Source organism: Barbus barbus, assembly GCF_936440315.1.
Source record: "Barbus barbus genome assembly, chromosome: 18".
NCBI classification, from domain to species: domain Eukaryota; kingdom Metazoa; phylum Chordata; class Actinopteri; order Cypriniformes; family Cyprinidae; genus Barbus; species Barbus barbus.
The window spans coordinates 4,645,487-4,666,684 of NC_136746.1; the positions used below are offsets into that span (position 1 = coordinate 4,645,487).

The window sequence follows — 21,198 nt, forward strand, 5'->3', positions numbered from 1 at the left end:
GTTGCTCAGTGGCACAAAGTCCTCTTTTCAGATAAAAGTAAATTTTGCTTTTCATTTGGAAATCAAGGTCTGGAGTCTGGAGGAAGACTGGAGAGGCACAGAATCCAAGCTGCTTGAAGTCCAGTGTGGGGTTACCGAAGTCAGTGATGATTTGGGATGCTGTGAAGTCTGCTGGTGTTGGTCCATTGTGTTTCATCAAGTCCAAAGTCAATGCAGGCGTCTACCAGGAGATTTTAGAGCACTTTTTGCTTCCATCTGCTGACAAGCTTTATGGAGATGCTGATTTCCTTTTCCAGCAGGACTTTAGCACCTGCCCATTACTACCAACATGCCTGACCTGAACCCCATATGGAATCTATGGGGTATTTTCAAGAGAAAGATGAGAAACAGTCAATCCAACAATCCAGACGAGCTGAAGGCTCAATAGTGCCTCGGAAGAGCCACAGGCTGATCGCTTCCATGCCACACCTCACTGATGCTGGAATTTGTGCTAAAGGAGCCCCAACCAAGTATTGAGTGCATAAATGAACATACTTTAAAGAACTTGAACTTTTCTGTTTTGCAAATCCTTATTTTGATTGATCTTAGGAAATATTCTAATATTTTGAGATACTGGATTTTTGACTTTCATGAGCTGTAATTTCTAATCATCAAAAGTTAAAACAAAAAAACTTTTGAAATGTTTTATTTTACATGTAATGAATCTAAAATATATGAAAATTTCACTTTTTGAAATAAGTTACAAGAAAAAAATGAACTTTTTCACGATATTCTAATTTTTTGAGATGCACCTGTATATCGTACTTGGATTTCCTGACTGCACACAGTTTTCTTAAAAAGAGTTCACACATTCGGCCAAACCATGCTTACCACCTTACAAAAAAAGCCTAACATTTTAAAATGCATTATTTGATTTTTAATCCATGTTAAGCGCAGTAACAAATAATACAAGTACTGTCACACATATTTTACATTTAGTGAGCATAAATAGAAATTAAAATCTGAATCTCAAAGGGATAATATTTCATAATAAGGGAGTCCTCTTTTTTTTTGTAGCCACAAGAGAGTGTCAGTTCCAAAGAGGATGATGCATTGCTACTGATCAGTCTTGCAGCGTTCCTCTGCTGCCTGTGTCATGACTGCTTCCCAGGCATCAAGACCAGTCTTAAAGTTGGACTTCCAGGCAACTCTGTCAGCTGCCAGACCTTCAAGGGCCATTGCTGGGATGCCAAAAGCCTTCAGAATAAATTTCAAATGATCTGCATAAAGTTTTTTGGATGGCCCACAGTATGCTGTATTTCCAGGATCTCACCATACAACAGCTGCAGAGGCATCCAGTCAGAGAACATTCAAATTAATGTCCTTTTAATTAAAGACCACTGTTACGCTTAAAGTGTAAATCCATTGAGCACAGTACAATCAAGCTTAAACAGCCCACTTTACATGAACTTACCCTATAAAGCAAAATATCTATCGATTAAAACTTGTTGCCAGGATATACATTTGCATTTATGCATTTGGTACATGCTTTTATCCAAAGCGATATACACTGCATTCAGTACTTAATTTTCTTTGGGAATCTAATACATGACCTTGGTGTTACTAGCATCATGCTCCATTGTTTGAGCTACAGGAAAGCTGTTATATCCACCTTATTTTTCTTGCACAATTAAACCTCTGCAAAGAATCATGGGAGAGAAGTGTCCAAAGGGCCTTTTGAATTGGCCAGTTTTGAACACTGGTTTGGCACGACCCTTCAATAGGTGCCCTTCGAGAGTGGATTTATCTAATTTGGAACACAGCACTCATTTCTCATGGCAGTGCACATGCCGGTTCTGAAGATTGTTGTTGCGTTACTGTGTCTGAAATCGCTCACTTGTTCACCCATTCTCTAATCCCTATATACTGCAAGGCAGTGAGTGCACTATATCAGCAAGAAGTTAATTAAATGAAGAATTCACACTGGTGTGACTGATGTTATATTACTAATAATTAGCATAAATTTTAATATCAATTGATGTTCATTTGTTTTCCATGAGCAGGCATCCTAACGGTCTATTTTCTGGTGTTGTTTATAGTCAGTATTAAGGTCCCTTTACTGTCCTAAGTTATTGTAACTGTGACCTTATTGTAACAGTGTTCTTTCTTACAATTGGACTAATTTATCAATGGTTTAAAATTTGGTTCAAACAAATAATTAAAGGGACAAGTTCAAAATTCATTCAGAAATTGGACATCATTTAAAGAAATACAGCAGATTATCATGTTTTCAGGGTTGTACTGTGATATTGTATGGTCCTATAAAATGACAACCACCTGTCAGAAATGAATTCCATCAAATAAAAACTAGCTGAAAAGAATGATCTGCTTGAGAGTTTGACAAAAATGTAAGGAAAATGTGATAAGTATAAAAGTCCAAAAAATTTTATTTTCAAAAATGCCTTCTTACTGTATCTCTTTCTTAAACCTAATGTCTAAAATCGATGACCTAGCCTAAATGGGAACATTTACTCTTTACTGTCTACCACCTTTACATTTACTTGAAGGATGCATTCACTTTTCAGTCACAGTTTTGTTAAATGAAGAAAAAACAAAAACAAAAACACAGATAAACATAAAAGACTGACTAAATAACATGAAAATGACAAAATCACTCCACTAAGCTGCCAAATACACAAAATACAGCAGAGATATTTAATAATAGTATCTTCACAGATTTAAAAAATAAAAGTCAAAGCCAATTTTTATAACTACAGAAGTATCACATTCCAGGGTTCTTCATTCCAAGACATAGTTTTCATATGGTAGCAGTGTGAGGTGTGTGACACAGTCTGAAAAGAATAAAAACATCATTATTATATATAAATTATATTTATATATTATATAAAATAGGGATGGCTGAACACTTTTCGTGTTCAATTATGTAATAAAGAGTTCAAGGGTGCCAAAATTCTGAACAATACATCTTTGATAGCACTAAACAAATATATGCACTAAAAAAAGCGTAAATACAAAATATTTATTGTCTTTTAATAATAATAATAATAATAATGTTTTATTTTTATAGCGCCTTTCAAGAACCCAAGGTCACTTTACAAAATAATACAAGCAATTGGCAAGCATAATACACCAAACAGGGTGAACAATCATACAAACAAGTGTTGACAACAAGGAACTACAGGTAATCAACAAAAAGGGCCCCCCAATCATATGATGAAGATCGATTAGGATATGTCAAGAAAATGGTCATGTGTCATATAGACCGAAGTTGAAGAAAGGGGAAACAGAGAGGTAGAAGAGTTATTTAGAGAACAAAGTGAATAGATGAGTTTTAAATTGAGACTTAAAAGTCTGGAGAGAGGAGGCAGCATGAACATTATGGGGCAGCTTATTCCATAGCTTAGGGTCTATAATACAGAAAGCTCTACCACCCACCGTAGAGAGTTTATACTTGGGCACAACAAGCAAGTTATCATTGCTAGATCTGAGAATCCATGCAGGAACATATGGTTGCACTAACTTGACATTGAGGTGCGAGGCCGTTATGGGCTTTATAAAACTAAAACTAAGAGTTTGAACTGAATACGTTTAGCCACCGGAAGCCAGTGAAGTTCAAATTCAAATTCAAATTTTATTTGTCACATACATATACATACATAGTACGACATGTAGTGAAATGTATTGTACGACTGTCCAACAAATTGTCCAACAAAATTAAGAAAAACCTCAAGTTTACAAAAATACAAATAGAAAAAGTACAGTAAACATATATATAGAAATAATCTAGCAATAAAATAAAATAACAAATAGATATGAGAATAAAAATAGATATGAAGAATAAAAATAGAATATGATTCTATATAGATTCTATAAAAAGTAAAGTGTATGTCAGTGATAAAGTGTCCGTGTGCTGTGCAGTGCAGTAAAGTGTATAAGTGAGTAAAAGGAATACTAAAGACAAAAGACAAATGGTATGTAAATCCCACTCATTTATCCTTACGTAACCTTCTACAAATTAGTGCAGATTGTAATTGAAAAATGTGCAAAGTGGAAGTGTGGGGTGATGTGATTAGAGTGGAGAGAGGTTAAGACTCAGAATGGCCTGCGGGAAGAAGCTCCTCCTCATTCTCTCCCTGAATGCAGCAGAGAAAAGAGTCCATTGTTGGGATGGCTGAGGTCCTTCACTTTCTTCCTGGCCCTGGTCAGGCACCGCTTGCTGTAGATGTCCTGCAGGTCAGGGAGATCGGTGTGGATGGTACGTTCCGCTGAATGCACCACCCTCTGGAGGGCTCGTCTGTCCTGCATAGTGCAGTTCCCGAACCAGGAAGTGATGCTGCCAGTCAGGACGCTCTCGATGGTGCAGGTGTAAAAAGTCTTAAGCACCCGAGAGGGAAGTCTAAAGTCCCTTAAGCGTCTCAGATGGTACAGACGCTGCCTGGCCTTCTTCACCAGGGTGCTGGTATGACAGGACCAAGTCAAGTCCTGCGTGATGTGAACACCCAGGTATCTGAAGCTGTCCACTCTCTCCACTGGAGTCCCGTTGATCGTGATCGGCTGGTATGACCGCTCCTGCTTCGTACTGAAGTCCACTATCAAGCTCCTTAGTTTTGCTGATGTTCAGGTGTAGACTATTCACCTGGCACCAACTCTCCAGGTTCTTAATCTCCTGTATGTAGGCCGTCTCGTCGTTGTCTGAGATCAGGCCCAACACAACAGTGTCATCAGCAAACTTGATGATGGTGGTGGAGTTGGAAGTGGCCACACAGTCATAAGTGTACAGTGAGTACAGCAGGGGGCTCAGAACACAACCTTGAGGGGCTCCAGTACTTAGGGGATGGAGGATGAGGTGTGTTTACCCATCCGTACGGCTTGCTGTCTGTTGGTGAAGGATGGGAGTGATATGTGCAGATTTTTTATTAAATGTAAGGGCTCGAGCAGCAGAGTTTTGTACCATTTGGCGACGATTAATAGCTTTGGCAGGTAAGCCGCTATATAAGGAGTTACAGTAATCCAATCTAGAGGTTATAAAAGCATCTGCAAAATTAAGTGAGGGACATATACGAACAATATTTCACAGTAGGTAAAAGCATGATTTAACATTCTGACCAATGTGTGAATCAAACCATAGCGCAGAGTCAAACAACACTCCCAAATTTCGTACAGTTGTTGAGGGCCTAATCTGGACACCATCGATACCTATGAAGATGTCATGCTGGAAGTAGCTCTGTGATTTAGGGCCAACCAGCAGGATTTCAGTTTTGTCTGCATTTAGTTGTAAAAAGTTATCTGACATCCAGGTTTTAAGTTGTTGAAGACATGAAACAATAGAAGGGGGTGGTTGAACTGTAAAATAGATTTGAATATCATTAGCGTAACTATGACTATAACCTTGGGGTACACCACGGGAAATAGTGATAGTGCGAGATCGATTCTTATCTATCCTAACGAATTGCTGTCTATCTGATAGATATGATGTTAGCCACTGAAGAGCAGCACCATTGATACCTATAGCAGATAGTCGAGAAAGAAGTACAGAGTGGCAAACAGTATCAAAGGCTGCACTCAGATCAAGGAGAACCAGGAACTGCGGGCACCTGAATCAGAAACAAGGAGGAGATCATTAACCACTTTTAAAAGTGCTGTTTCTGTTCTGTGAGTGGGATGGAAACCAGATTGAAACTGCTCAAAGATTATGTTTCTCTAAATGAGACTGCAGTTGAGCTGCAACTACCTTCTCAAGTATTTTAGCAACAAATGGGAGGTTTGATATTGGTTTAAAATTGGTCTAAAATTGTTCAGATCTGTATTATCAAGTCCAGGTTTCTTAAGGATTGGGGTGATGGCAGCTACTTTTAGGTCTTGTGGAACATAACCAGTGGCAAGGGATCTATTTATTATAAGAGTAATAGGCTGGATGAGTGAAGGAAAAAGGGTTTTGAGTAAGTATGTTGGAATAGGATCAAGTGTGCAGGAGGCAGAGTTAGATTTGATAACCAGTTGTTCAACCACAGATATATTTGTGGGGAAGAAAGTGTTGAGTGGGTGACCTATCAGACATGGAGAAAGGTGGGGAGAGACAGATGGGGAAAAGTCTTGGTAAATGTTATCAATTTTAAGTAAGAAAAAAGACTTAAAGCTTTCACAAAGATCAACAGAGCCATTAATAGCTGCGGATGATGGTTTAACAAGTTTGTTGATCTCATAGAAAAGGGCTTTAGGTTTGCACTTGGCTTTATTAATGACTGTAGAGAGATGGGTAGAGCATGCAGTGTTAAGTGCCTCTTTATACTTCACTACTGAATCAGAAAAAGCAGTAGCATGCACTACAAGGGAGGATTTTTTTATGAAGTTGTTCATGACGCCTATATTCAGCTTTCAAGTTCAGGGGTGAACAGGGGTGTTAGTCACCTAACATTATGATTCTATCATGCTGGGCACAGGCGAGAGTTAGAAGTTCAGTCAACTCAGAGAGGAAACTCGCATTATGTTTAGGGGGTCTATAAATCAACAGAATCAGAAGTGGAGCAGGACCAGCAAGTTTAAATGATAGACATTCAAAACTTGAAACATTAAGAACATCATATTTGGTCATTTTATAATTGTTCTTAAATACCACAGCCAAACCACCACCTCTGCCAATGAGACAAGATTTTGTCAGATAACTATATCCAGGAGGGGTTAATAGATTAAGTTCAATGAAGGCATTTGCCAGATTTCAGTTAAAAATGGTAAATCCAGATTTCTCTCAATTATAATGTCACTCAGCAGTGTACCCTTGCCATTCAAAGGGTAAACTGATAGTTATCATAGTTTTCCATTTAGGGAGGCACAAAGGCACATCTGTGTTGCCAAGTTTGCTTGTTATAAGCAACTTTGGGGTTGTCTACAGATCAAATTCATTTACAGATTTGGGTTGATGAAGTTTCATTTTCCCCTTTAGGATTATTTCCAGAATATGGTTGCACATTTTGGGTTTATTAGTGGTTGGTTCCTATAGAACTAAATGTATGACTGATTTATTGAAATGTGGTGATACAATCTGCCATTGATCATAAAAACAAACAAACAAACAAAAAACAACAACTCATCATAGATGAGAAGAGTGTGAGGACTTTACTCCTCTAAACATAAATAGACAAGTAGTGAAGAGGGTCATTATTTTAATATACCATCAGTTCCTCAAATAAAATTATTTAACGACTTCAGAAGACTTGGAATATAATGCACTAAACGTTCTGTGGTACTTTAATATTTTTTTGGTTTATTTTATTATTACAATTATTTTTATTTCTTTATTTATTATTTGATCTCAAAAGTAACATCCATTAAAAACCCCTAATATCTGATTTGGATTGGTCTAGTCTGATTAATACCTGACCCAACAAAAAAGGTCTGTATTGGATCGGTAGCAACCTAATGCCAAGTTCGGATCACCGCTGTTTTCACACTGCACGACTATCTGTGGTAGCATTCAGTTGCTGCTGTGTTCACATTGCATGATGGATCGGCGACAGGAGGTTACACACTGCATGACTTTACAACAGGAAGAATGACAACAACTCAACTACGGCCAAACGAGAAGTGATAAGAAAATAACGCAAGATCACGCTGATATATTATGGTCTAAAAGTCCTCCCTGAGCACACAATAATTAACAAAGATGACTTCTTTGTTAACAACACTTCTGCTGGGAAAATTTTATATAAACAAATCTAAGTAGCCTACTTGAAAGTGAAACCAACGTTTGGTGCATTTTATTAGTTTATTTCTTATAGCCTATAAAAGCCCACAATGTGATGAAAAAGAAAAAATGCAATAAATCTTTTATCCTTTATAGAAGAATATTATTTACAGGAAAAACCCTAGCCCCTTCATCTTCATGTACGTCACCTACCTGTTCTGTATATTGTAATGCAAAAATGTAGGCACGTTGTTTGTACATAGCTAATTGTTTATAAGGGTGATTGGGACATACGGTAAAATGGGACAATATAACTATACAGAATTTATTTTCTCACCAAATGAGTGCAAAAAAAAACTTTTTTGCAGAGTCCTAGGTATAAAACCACAATTAAAACGGGATGCCCTCATTGGTGTGACATCATGCAGGTGGGCGGGGCATGCATCAAACAGGAAGTTGACCATGCATGAACTGAGGAAAATGACATAAGCTTTTGCTAGTTTTCATAATAAGGTCCTAAAATGGTCACATATACATATATCCATATATATATATATATATATATATATATATATATATATATATATATATATATATATATATATATATATATATATATACATATACACACACACACGCACATACACACACATATATATCCATATACATACACATATATATATATATACATATATATCCATGTAAATATATATATCCATATAAATATATATATTTATATGGATATATATATATATATATATATATATATCTGTGTGTGTGTGTGTGTGTGTATGTATATATATATATATATATATATATATATATATATATATATATATGGATATATATATTTATATATATATATATATATATATATATATATAAATTCCTCCCCGAACTTCCCGCTGCTCTGTATCTTGCTCTCTCATTGGCTGCAGGTCATCGTCGATGTACGTTTCAGTCAGAACTCATTTCACACAGCAGGATGTTGAATCCAGATATTTAGCATGCCAAATATTTCATAGGCATCGGCGATTCTCTCAGATAGTGTCTTTGATAATTCACACTGCGTGACTTTCACTCACGTGAACGAGCACCGATTTGCCTTCGATTTCGCAAAACCTGTCGGTGAGTGAAAAGTCGGGCTAAAATAGTGCAGTGTGAACTTGGCGTAAGTACAGGATCTGCACATCCCTAATATAAAAGAGTACTTGCATGATTCATGGTGGTACTACCATCATGTTCTGTACTACTGTACTACTCTTGCTCTTTCTGCAGAATTCAGAATTCAGTTAAAGTTTTAATATTCTGTAGCATTTTTTTCTTTATGCATGACATTTGTAGTTGCAGAAATGTGCAGTATACAAACTGAAGCACAGAATGCAATATCAACTTGTAATAGCAGCCATGAGTTTTAACAATCTTCTGAGTGTAAACAAGTCCTAAATAAGTGCCAAATATAAGGATGTGTTGAATGTCATCAGATAGCTACATTCTCTTCATGAAGCCATCTACAGCTTGCCTTTGAATATGCCTTTTCATAGGATGATGCTGAGCCGCCGCTCCTCTGCAGCATTCTGGTAAATATGATATTTTTCTTTTATAAAAGAATGGCATTCCTGTATGGGACAGATCGAGCTCAGGGATAGATATGGCATCTGTGTCTTCCTGGGCTGTAACCATTCAGAGGTGGTATTGCCCTCATTGGGGTCTGACTGCCCTCATTGCTTGATTTATAAAACATTAGTACCCCCGCCTCTGTATTGCCATTATCCTTGGTGATAAGTGTCCAAACAAGTGCTTTCCCCGTCCACTGCCGCCAAGCTAGAAGGACGTGACAAACACAGAAGCCAGCCTCTGACCCTCCACTGCTCCCCACAGTGATGTGAGCATTAAAGATCTCCACATTTAAGGAGCAGATGACATAAATGACCATGTTTACATTTAACAATGTTACTTTCCACTGCTTTGAATGCACTGACTGGAGTGTTTTTGGAGCTGCAGCCACCTTCACACATGCACCAAAACCTCCTTTTACCCAACCCCCCGCCCCTGCTATTCAACCTGCAATTGTGGTCTGTGTGAAGGATGTCTGCTCGGTTTTCAAGAAACAAAGACTGCAATCAAAGTGCACACTCAATGTGTGCTCAACCACAAAAACTATTTCAAACAAGAAAAGCAAAGTTGGCACACCACACCTCCAAAAGTAGAAAATATTTATGCTTCCTATCAAAAGCTACTCTTGATGCTGTGTTTCAATAACGCTGATGAGAACATTCATGGTTGTGAAGCACGTGTGCCAAACATGCCAAGAATTGGCTTAAATAACCTCGGTGAGTGACAATTGATTATGTGCACCTGCAAGTTATAAATAGACGCGAGATGTACACATCTTCAGGTTTCTTTGTCTTCAGAGACCGCATTGTGTGTGTGTGTCACGCTGAAAGCAGTATTATTGTAAAGTGAAAGTTAAAAGCTTGTCGAGTTAATCCGCAAAGAGATGTGTGCCTCCTTTTTTACGGCTCGTCTCTGAAGATGACTTGCATGAGTTTTGTTTTGAGTGCTTGGGGTAAGAGCATGCTGCTCTTGCGTTTGAGGGTGGCGACTGTGAGCACTGCGATTCACTTCCTATCCGCGTGCTTCACGTTTGGCTCGCTTTCTTTTACAAAGAACGAGCCGCTGCACCCTCGTTAAGATCGCACTTTGACCTGGCTTGAGAGGCGGTTCCTCCCCTTTTTCTCGTGCTCTCCCCAGATCGGGAGGTTTTTGCGCCCGCTTCCAAATCAGTGACTGGCTGATTTGACCCAGTCTTAAGAGCATGCGCTTCGACATCGGGATGTCGTCCTCGCTCATTTTAAATATCTGGGATTGAGACTCAACGCCAAGGAAAGCGGTTTCTCTCTTTCCCAGGGGACAATGTATTTAGGAGTTAACAGGATTCTATCATAATGTGGGCACAGCTGTCTCCTACACGTATCAAACTCATTCTGAACACCCAGAAGGATTTCAGGCTAAGCCAAAAAGTTACTGTACATCACTTTCAGAAAGTTCTAGGTCTCATGGCAACTGCATCCACGTGAAACGACATCTTGCACGAGACCATTACAGTTGTGGCTCAGAGCCAGGGGATTTAATCTAAGGGGCAATCCCCAGAGGCATCTAAGGGTTACGCGCTAGGGCCTCGTACCCTTTCTATGTGGTTCAAACCCCGGTTTTTGACTTTGGGTCCCACTCTAGGCACGTGTTGTCGTCGCAAGATGCTAACGACAGATGCTTTCCTCATGTGAAGTGAAGTGAAGTGACATACGGCCAAGTATGGTGACCCATACTCGGAATTAGTGCTCTCCATTTAACCCACCCAACGTGCACACACACAGCAGTGAACACACACACACCGTGAACACACACCCGGAGCAGTGGGCAGCCATTTATGCTGCGGCGCCCGGGGAGCAGTTGGGGGTTCAGTGCTTTGCTCAAGGGCACCTCAGTCGTGGTATTGAGGGTGGAGAGAGCGCTCTCCCCACCTACAATCCCTGCTGGCCCGAGACTTGAACCCGCAACCTTTGGATTACGAGGCCGACTCGCTAACCATTAGGCCACGACTTCCCACTCATGGGCTGGGGTGCGGTCTTGGATGACCGTCCAGCCCAAGGGATCTGGAGAGATCATTTTCTCGATTGGCACATCAAATGCCTTGGAATGATGGCTGTATTTTGGACCCTGAAATACATCCTCCAGCAGGGGCTACCATGTCCTAGAGCGGGGGGACAAGACTGTGGTAGTCACTTACATAGGTCGCCAGGGCAGACTGCATCCGTGCCGCCAGAACATGCTAGCACAGCAGGCTCTGCTTTGTATGAGGGTCAAGTTCTAGTCCATCAAGGCGATTTACATTCTGGGGTTAATGAATGTAGGAGCAGATTCGCTATCCGAATTTTGGAGCATGCTGTTGCTGCCCTCGAGTGCGCGAACCACCCCTCTCTCTCACGTTCTTCCCGATCACTCTGCTCCCAGGAGTCCTGGCCAAGGTATGTCAACGAGGGTCTCTTACTGATAGCCCCATTGAATGACCAGAGTGTGGCTCTCAGATCCCTCCTTGATGGCTAACTATGGGCGATTCCGGTCAGGAGAGTTCTTCTATCTCAGGCACAGGGGACAGTATTTCATCCCCGGCCTGAGTTCTGGAACCTTCATCTCTGGCCCCTGAGGGGGACCACAAGAGATGCTGGGTTTCCAGCAGATGTACTACAGACTATTCTGATTGCGGGGACTCCTTTCACTAGAAGAAATTATGCCCTCAGATTGTGCTTTTTCGAAAGTAGGTGTATGACACACCATGCAGACCCAGTTCGCTGCCAGGTTGTTTCAATGCTGGAGTTCTTGCAAGAGAAATTGTCTTCAGGCACATATCCTGGTACTTTTAGAGTCTATGTGGCCGCCATTTCAGCCTACTTCATTCATGGAGCTCAGCGGTTGAGGCCGCCCCCTCAGAGCGACAGTCCCTTCATTGGACTTGCCCTTAGTGCCCAAAGATTCTGGTTGTGAGTGCCAGGACAGCTTTTCTCCAACTAAAGAATATCTGGAGCTCAAGAGACTTGCCCATCAAAACAAAGATCAGGGTGTTTAACACAAACGTGAAGTCAGTGCTATTCTATGGCTCTGAAACATGGAGGAACACTGTAACCACAACCAAAAAGATACAGACATTTATCAACATATGTTTGCAGCACATTCTCCAGATCAGATGGCCCGATACCATCAGCAACCAGGAACTATGGCAGCACACAAGCCAAAACACAGCAGACGAAGAGATCACCCAACGTCGCTGGAGATGGTTAGGACACAATCTCCGTAAACTGGCTTCTAACATCACTAGGCAAGTCTTGATATGGAACCCCCAAGGGAAAAGAAAGAGGGGTTGGCCTCAAAACAGTTGGTGCCGAGACCTGGAAGCCGATGTCAGAATACAGGCCACACTTGGGGACAGCTGGAGAGAATGTCCCAGGACCGGGATGCTTGGAAAACCCTTGTAGGTGGCCTATGCCCCAGTAGGGGTAATAGGCGTAAGTAAGTATTAATGTTAATTAGCAGAATACAAAAACTTTTTTGGGGGGGGTGAATAAAAAAAAAAAAAAAATCACATCAGTTGGTTGCAAAAAGAAAAAGCTAAGAACCATTTATGAATTAGTTTACTGCACTTTAGGCAAATCAAAACTTCACATTGGTATGACAAAGCAAAACAGTTATTCAGGTCATCAGCTCATTAGTAGAGATTCCAAGACCTGGAATGGGTGTATCAGACAAAGGAGACATTCAAAATGTGCAGGAGGGGCTCCAGGAACGTGGTTGGGAACCACTGGTCTACAATTCTGGGCAATCTTCTGTGCAACGAAAATTTTTTTATATAATGCTGCAATCAAAACACTTCATTCATGTTCAGATTTTCATTGCGACAGACATAACAGATTTAGTTTAAATGTGCAGGAGCATTTTTTCCCCCTTGAATTTGGGGGGGACTTTTGTCCCAAGACCCTGGCTTCCATATATAGTTAATATTGTGTTACATACTACTAAAAAACAAAAACATAGGCAGTATATTAGTATATAAAATGCAGTACGACAGCACATGCTAATAATTCATTCTGAACAAAGCCTATAGTTTTGTAATAGCCCTTCACAATGTGCTGTTGCACACACAGATATTGTTTATGGTACGTTATGAATATTACATCTCTTCTTGCTCATTATTATCATCAATTTGCCATCTTACCTAAAATCCACTGTTCAGAAAGACTGCAGCTCCCCTCTTTTTTTTTGCCATTATACTGTCCAATAAAGATTCCAGCCTGTCGCACACTCCGGCACACAGTTCCTCCACAAAGCTGAATGAGTTCTGTCATGCTGTTGCAGGGGGGCTGGGAGTGTGGGGACACAAACATGGGCCGCTGATGCTGGAACAGATCCTGCTGATGTTCCCCAGCAGAGAGATGCTGCTGCAGACGGCATATCTGCAAGAAGAGAGAAAATCTTATTACAACTCTTGTTCTTTTTCTAAATAATATGGGTAACATGAGGAGAGTCCATACATCAGGGGTCTCAAACAAAAAAGTGGTATCGGGCCACATCTGATATTCACTAATAGTAGGGCCATTTCAAAGTTAAAGGGTTAGCTCACCCAAAAACGAAAATTTACTGTTAATTTACTTACCCTCAATACATCCAAGACATGGGTGATTTTTTTTCTCTTCAGTAGAACATTAAAGAATATTTTTAGCTGAAACCTTGGTTCTAAGTGATTTGTAAAATGCAAGTCGACAGCTACTGTCACTTTTGAGAGTTAAAAAAAACAAACAAAAAAATATAGCACACTAGGCAAAACAAAATGAATTCCCATGGCTCCTTACAATATATTGACATCTTTACAATACATTGACATGAAGCTAAATGTGCAAGAAGCTGAACATTATTTACAACATTATTACCTGTAATCCATAGTCTTGGATAAACGTCCGGAGTGATGTCTGGTTCATAAATGAATCATTCTTTTGAGAGATTGACACATTGTCAGTCATTTCATCAACAGACTGTTGTGCGTGTCTGATCAACACACAGTGCTGTTTCTTTACTGAATGAATTGAATCAATGTTTTTAAATGAATTCAGTGAGTCAATGATTCAGTGAGCCATTCATAAAGGCAGTCATTGCTTCATTACTGAATGAATCACCTGTTTGATCGATTGAATGAATGAATGACTGAATTACTTATTTATTAAGACAGTGATTTGTCACCACCGACTGGCGCTTTTAGTTTTATATTTAGAATATTGTTTCTTTTTTAAAGTCATTGCATATTTCAGTAGGCCTATTTATTTGTACTTTTGAAGTGAAGTGACATTCAGCCAAGTATGGTGACCCATACTCGGAATTCGTGCTCTGCATTTAACCCATCCAACGTGCACACACACAGCAGTGAACACACACACACACACACACACCGTGAACATACACCCGGAGCAGTGGGCAGCCATTTTATGCTGCAGCGCCCATAAAATGAGGTGCCCTCAGTCGTGGTATTGAGGGTGGAGAGAGCGCTGGACATTCACTCCCCCCACCTACAATTCCTGCCGGCCGGGGACTCGAACCCGCAAACCTTCGAACCTTCGGATTACAAGTCCGACTCTCTAACCATTAGGCCACGACTTCCCCAAGGGGAAGGGGGAAAGGGACGTTCTCTGCATTTAACCCATCCAGGTACACCTGGAGCAGCGGGCAGCCATCAATGCGGCGCCCGGGGAGCAGTTGAGGGTTCGGTGCCTTGCTCAAGGGTCTCACCTCAGTCGTGGTATTGAGGGTGGAGAGAGTGTTGGTTATTCACTCCAACCACCTACAATCCCTGCCGGACCTGAGACTCGAACCCACGACCTTCGGGTTACAAGTCCAACTCTCTATCCATTAGGCCACGACTGCCCCCTAGTTTAATTCACACAAAATATTTTAATTTTGTGTGAATTAAAATATTTATTTCTAAAGCTACTTACTGTAACGGTTTCCACTCCAACGGTCACAGACGTCTCCTTCCTTAACGAGCTAAATGACTTTTATGCTCGCTTTGACAACAACAACAAGGAGACAGCCACCAAGATCACACTCTCAGGAGACCATCAGACCCTCAAACTCACCTACACAGATGTCTGCACAGCATTGAGCCGGATCAACGCATACAAGGCTGCTGGCCCCGACGGCATTCCTGGACGTGTGCTCAGGACATGTGCAGAGCAGCTCGCAGGGGTCTTCACAGACATTTTCAACCTGTCACTCACCCAAGCAATGGTGCCAACATGCTTTAAGTCCACATCCATTGTGCCAGTGCCGAAACACTCCTCCCCAACGTGCCTGAATGACTACCACCCATTAGCACTCACACCTATTGTTATGAAGTGCTTTGAGCGACTGGTCCTGGCACACCTCAAGAACTGCCTCCCACCCACACTGGACCCACACCAATTTGCCTATAGAAGCAATAGAAGCACTGAGGATGCAGTAGGCACAGTACTGCACTCGGTACTCACACACCTGGAAAACAACAACACATATGCACGGATATTGTTTGTTGATTTCAGCTCAGCATTCAACACCGTCATTCCCTCCAAGCTGACCACTAAACTTGGAGACTTGGGTGTTAACACCTCCCTTTGCAGCTGGATTATGGACTTTCTGACCAACAGACCTCAGCATGTTAGGTCAGGCCTCACCTGCTCCACCACCATCACACTCAACACCGGCGTACCACAGGGCTGTATGCTGAGCCCATTTCTCTACTCCCTCTACACCCATGACTGCAGGCCTGTGCATGGATCCAACTCCATCATCAAGTTTGCTGACGACACCACAGTGATTGGCCTCATCAGAGACAACGATGAGACTGCCTACAGGGAGGAGGTACAGCACCTGGCTGCATGGTGTGCTGACAATAGCCTGCTCCTCAACACCAGTAAGACAAAGGAACTTATTGTGGACTTCAGGAAGAAGAAAAGTGGAACGCATGACCCCATCCACATTAACGGGATGGTTGTTGAACGTGTCTCCAGCTTCAAGTTCCTGGGAACCCACATCTCGGAGGACCTGACCTGGACCACCAACACATCCAGCTTAGTCAAGAAGGCTCACCAACGCCTCTTCTTCCTTAGGACACTGAAGAAGAACCACCTGTCTCCAACCATCCAGCTGAACTTCTACCGGTGTGCAATTGAAAGCATCCTGACCAACTGCATCACAGTCTGGTATGGGAACTGCTCAGCTGCTGACCGCAAGGCACTACAGAGGGTGGTGAAAACCGCCCAACGCATCACAGGGACACCACTTCCTGCCATTGAGGACGTCCAGAGAAAACGCTGTTTACGTCGAGCTCGCGGCATTCTTAAGGACTCCTCTCACCCTGACCATAGACTGTTTAACTTACTGCCCTCTGGGAGGCGCTTCAGGAGCCTCCGAACAAGGACAAGCAGACTCAAGAACAGCTTTTTCCCTACAGCTGTTTCCCTACTAAACTCTGCCTAATGATACCCCCCTCACACACCACTACAAACTCTTCACCCCTCCCCATCATTAAATCGATTAAAAAAAACAAAACAAAAAAAACAAGCAATCTACACACTGAGTACTATGTACTGTAAATTTTTATTTCTATGCACTTTCAATGTTCATTGCACTAGTGTTTATATATCTTAATGTATAGCTTATTCATATCCATTTGTAATTATGTTCATAGTTTTTGCTCATAGTGTACATACATTTACTGCACAATCCATCTGTATAGTATGTTCATATCACCCATCTGTATATCATACTGATAGTATTTAAAAACTTGTAAATTATGTCCATAGTACTACTGCCTTATCTGTATATTCTGTACATATGTAACATTGTAGGCACTGTATATCCTGTACCTCTGCTTATTGCACTTCTGGTTAGATGCTAACTGCATTTCGTTGCCCTGTACCTTACATGCGCAATGACAATAAAGTTGAATCTAATCTAATGTATATTCAGTGCTTTTCTAATTTAACACAATGATAGTTTTATATTCTCTTTAATAACAACTTGATCTTTAATTAATTAGCACATGATGGGTTAACTGACCGTAGGCTTTGCAGTGTGTTCAAGCACACCTTTTTAGACCAGATGCAGCGGTTGCAGGTGATGCCACAGGTGGCTTTTGTCGCCTTTTTTTGGGGTGTCAGGGCCCTCAAAGAGACGGTAGCTGTTGACTTGCATTTTATGAATCACCAAGGACCAGCTAAAAAGCTTCTTGACTCTTCTACTTCAGAAAAAGTCACCTACATCTTGGATGGCCTGAGGGTGAGTAAATTAACAACCCTTTAAGGGTCATGAAACTCCGCTTTTCAGAACCGGTTAGTTCTCAATACAGTTTTGAAAAATGCTGCATGACTGGGCATGGTGCTGTGAGGAGTGGAGGGGAAGAGGGAAGACAGACAACACAACAATGTCTTCAGATTCAGACAGTTTTATTTTGCTCTCATTGAGTTAATATCATCAAAGCTTCCCTCAAATGCTTGCTGCAATTCACTATTACATGGAACAATATGAATATGCTTTTCCAGCTCACTGTACTTTACAGATGTACTATGTGCACTCTGCACGGAAGAACGTACTGTTGCATCTTTAATAAGATTTCTAGGTTTTTTGCAGCATTTATATAAGCCTCTGATCAGTTACAGTGGCGAAAGTTTGGGAACCCCTTGTAGAATCTGTGAAAATGTGAATAATTAACAAAATAAGAGAGATCATACAAAATGCATGTTATTTTTTATTTAGTACCATCCCGAGTAAGATATTTATATATATATATATATATATATATATATATATATATATATATATATATATATATATATAATTATTTTTTTTTTTCATAAAAGATGCTTACATATAGTCCACAAGAACAACAACTGAGGGACTCAAACACAACTATTAAAAAAGGGTCAAACATTCACTGATGCTCCAGAAGGAAACACAATGCATTAAGAGCCGGGGGGTGAAAATGTCAAAATTTTTCTTATCTTGTTGAAATGTAATTTTTTTTTCCATTTAGTACTGCCCTTCGGAAGCAACAGAAGATACTTGCATGTTTCCTGGAAGACAAATTAAATACAATTTACCTTTCTCTTCAAATTCAAAAAGTTTCCATCACCGGATCTTAATGCATCGTGTTTCCTTCTGGAGCATCTGTGAATGTTTGAACCTTTTTTAATAGTTGTGTTTGAGTCACTCAATTGTCCTCGGTGTGAAAAGATGGATCTCAAAATCATACAGTCACTGCACTGTCACTGCACAGGGTTCAAATATGCAAAAGATGCTGGAAACTGATAAATCTGCAGGACATGGAGGATTTTTCTGAAGAACAGTGCTCAGTTTAACTGTTCAGAACAAACAAGGGACTCATGAACAACCATCACAAAACAGAGATCGCAGATCATCCAGGTAACCGCACACAGTATTAAGAACCAAGGGTTACCAAACTGTGATGAGCTGACCAGGGCTCTGGAGCTTCAGGTTAAGAATGTTTAGCGCCTTCTATATGTCCGCTAGAAATGCAAGATCCATGATCCATTTAGAATCATCAGATTCAGAACATCCATTCTGCCATCTTCCATGAATCTCTTCATCTCTGTTCTTAACTCAAAACATCTTTTTAGAACATTTCCCCTGCTGTACATCATATGTTGACTCTATATTTTCTAAAAAAGGCCCGGACCTGATGTAATTAATACATTTTAGGACAACAAACATTTTAATATTTCAAACATTTGCTGTACAATGATTAACTGACTTTAACTGGAAAATTGAGTGTTTACTATCGTATTCTTGAATTATTGACACAGCATTTTCCTGTTTAACACTGTAAAGCTGCTTTGACAATTTGTATTGTATAAAGCACTATATAAATAAAGGTGACTTGACTATCCATTTTCTTCCTTTCTTTACCAGCACTACCGTTTTTGTTTGTGTAATGCCTACCAGTCTGGTCCTTGGAAAATCAGCACACTCAGTCGTGTTGAGCTATGTCTTTGGTTAATTTCAGTACCTGATTACTACTATTGGACCTACCTGAAAACTTAATGCACTCTTTATTTCACTTGTGTCTATATTCTATAGCGTTTTTTTTGTGCTATTGCTTGTAATTTGCTCATTTGTTCTTATTTTATTACTGACAGAGCCTGCTCCTGTGCATGAATGATCTTCAGCTTCATTGTTCTGGGTACCGTATAGATACACGACAAAAGTCTTGTGAATTGTGTAATACATCACAGATCACAGAACTCAGATAATGACATCTCCTGTGCCCTGTTTGAGCTCCTTGGGATTCAATCTGGGCAGGCTATTCTCTGTGTCCAAATACTCTAAATAGTGCATGATAACAGATATATTGCTGGCACAGCGCACATTCACATCACTGTTAAATGTAATCTGGCGAGAAACTCTGCAGTGTGCTCCATGACTAATATGGGTCAGTTGCAAGGGACAATCTGCTTGTCCCCGTTTCACAAATATGCCTGATGCACGATTTCAAGTGTCACAACTGGCTTAAATACAGAGGAATATGTTGAAACCTTGTTTTTTTTTAAAGTTTTGAGTACTGAAGACCTCTAAGTTGAAGGTTTGTAAACAGGAGTGGAGGTAAAAAGTTCTGAATTGAGGGAATGCAGGATTTCAAGAATAATGTTACATCAATAATAGGGGTGGGAATTACCAGAGGCACCGCAGTATGTCAACTCGTTGATGCCAACATTAACCAAAGTTTCCCAGCAATATTGCTCAAAAAGTTGCTTCGTGTATCATCAGTCTAAGAGTTGCAATATTACTGTGATATTTTGGTTATATATATATATATATATATATATATATATATATATATATATATATATATATATATATATATATATATATATATATACACACACACACACACAATTACATATATACATATATATATTTTTCTCCAACTGCAGAATATTCTTAGACAGCTTTGTCCGTAACTTTTTATCTAATAAGATGAAGTTCTCAGTCTGTTTATCTAACTTAATTTAACTTACAAACAGCTTGAAAGCTAGATGGTGCTATGAGGTAATTTTCATTGCATTAACGTTTTTACATTAATACAATGCTTTACAGCATTTACACATGGTAAAAAGGCATTTGATTTCAAACTTTGAAATGAATTTAACTAAAAATGAAACTGGAAAACAAAGTGAGTGTCACTCACGTCCATGCTGACTCTGTAATTCTGACAAGTCGATAAACTCATAGATATATGGAGGAATACAAATATAAATGATAGAGTATACACATGGAGCAATGAAGATTCACCTAGACTTTCACAAATTGATTATTGTTTAGTCTCTAAAAATCTTTATAGAGATATCTGTTGATATAATGGCCATTTCATCAATGGTTCATAAGGCTAATCAATCAATCATCTATCATTACTTTCTTCTGAACCTATAAAATAAAATTAAATAAAAACTATTCTGTAACTAACTTATGTTCCTTTTGGCATTCTATAATTCAGAAGGATGCACACACAATAGGCACTTTTGTGACCATTCTGTGTTCTTTTACTGAGTTTATACTGACTGATGTAAACTATACAGCAATTGTGTCAGGACCACTGTGCTGTTTTATTTATGACAACATACAACGTTATACTTTAAAAATGAATAAATGGGTGATAAATTACTTCTGGAATATCTACCACTGGACAGATGTTTAACCCTCCTGAAATTAGATAAAAAAAAAAAAAAAAGGAAAGCAACTTAAAAAAAAAAAAAATTTCATTCATGCTTTAAAGGGTTAAACAGTTTCCATACTAATGTTTTAATTAAATGTGTTTTCACAATGTGAGCAGGTCTCTAGTGTAAAACAAAGAAATAAAACCATCCCAAAACTGTGAATGACAAATCTTCTCATCAGAATAAAAGGGACAGAGCTTTTGCATG

General features: G+C 39.8%; 1 protein-coding gene across 2 annotated transcripts in view; it reads right to left on the reverse strand.

Annotated features, from left to right (window-relative positions):
* Positions 1-897: 897 nt before the first annotated feature.
* The window catches only part of LOC306884154 (microcephalin-like), an 87,675-nt gene continuing 67,374 nt past the window's right edge, over positions 898-21,198 (reverse strand). For both annotated transcript variants that reach the window (XM_079439853.1, XM_079439852.1), the window contains 2 exons: positions 13,452-13,689; positions 898-2,831 (listed from right to left, as the gene is read on the reverse strand). In XM_079439853.1, coding sequence (XP_079295979.1) covers positions 2,779-2,831; positions 13,452-13,689 — 291 coding nt within the window. In that variant the 3' untranslated portion in view covers positions 898-2,778. The remainder of the gene's footprint in view (positions 2,832-13,451; positions 13,690-21,198) is intronic.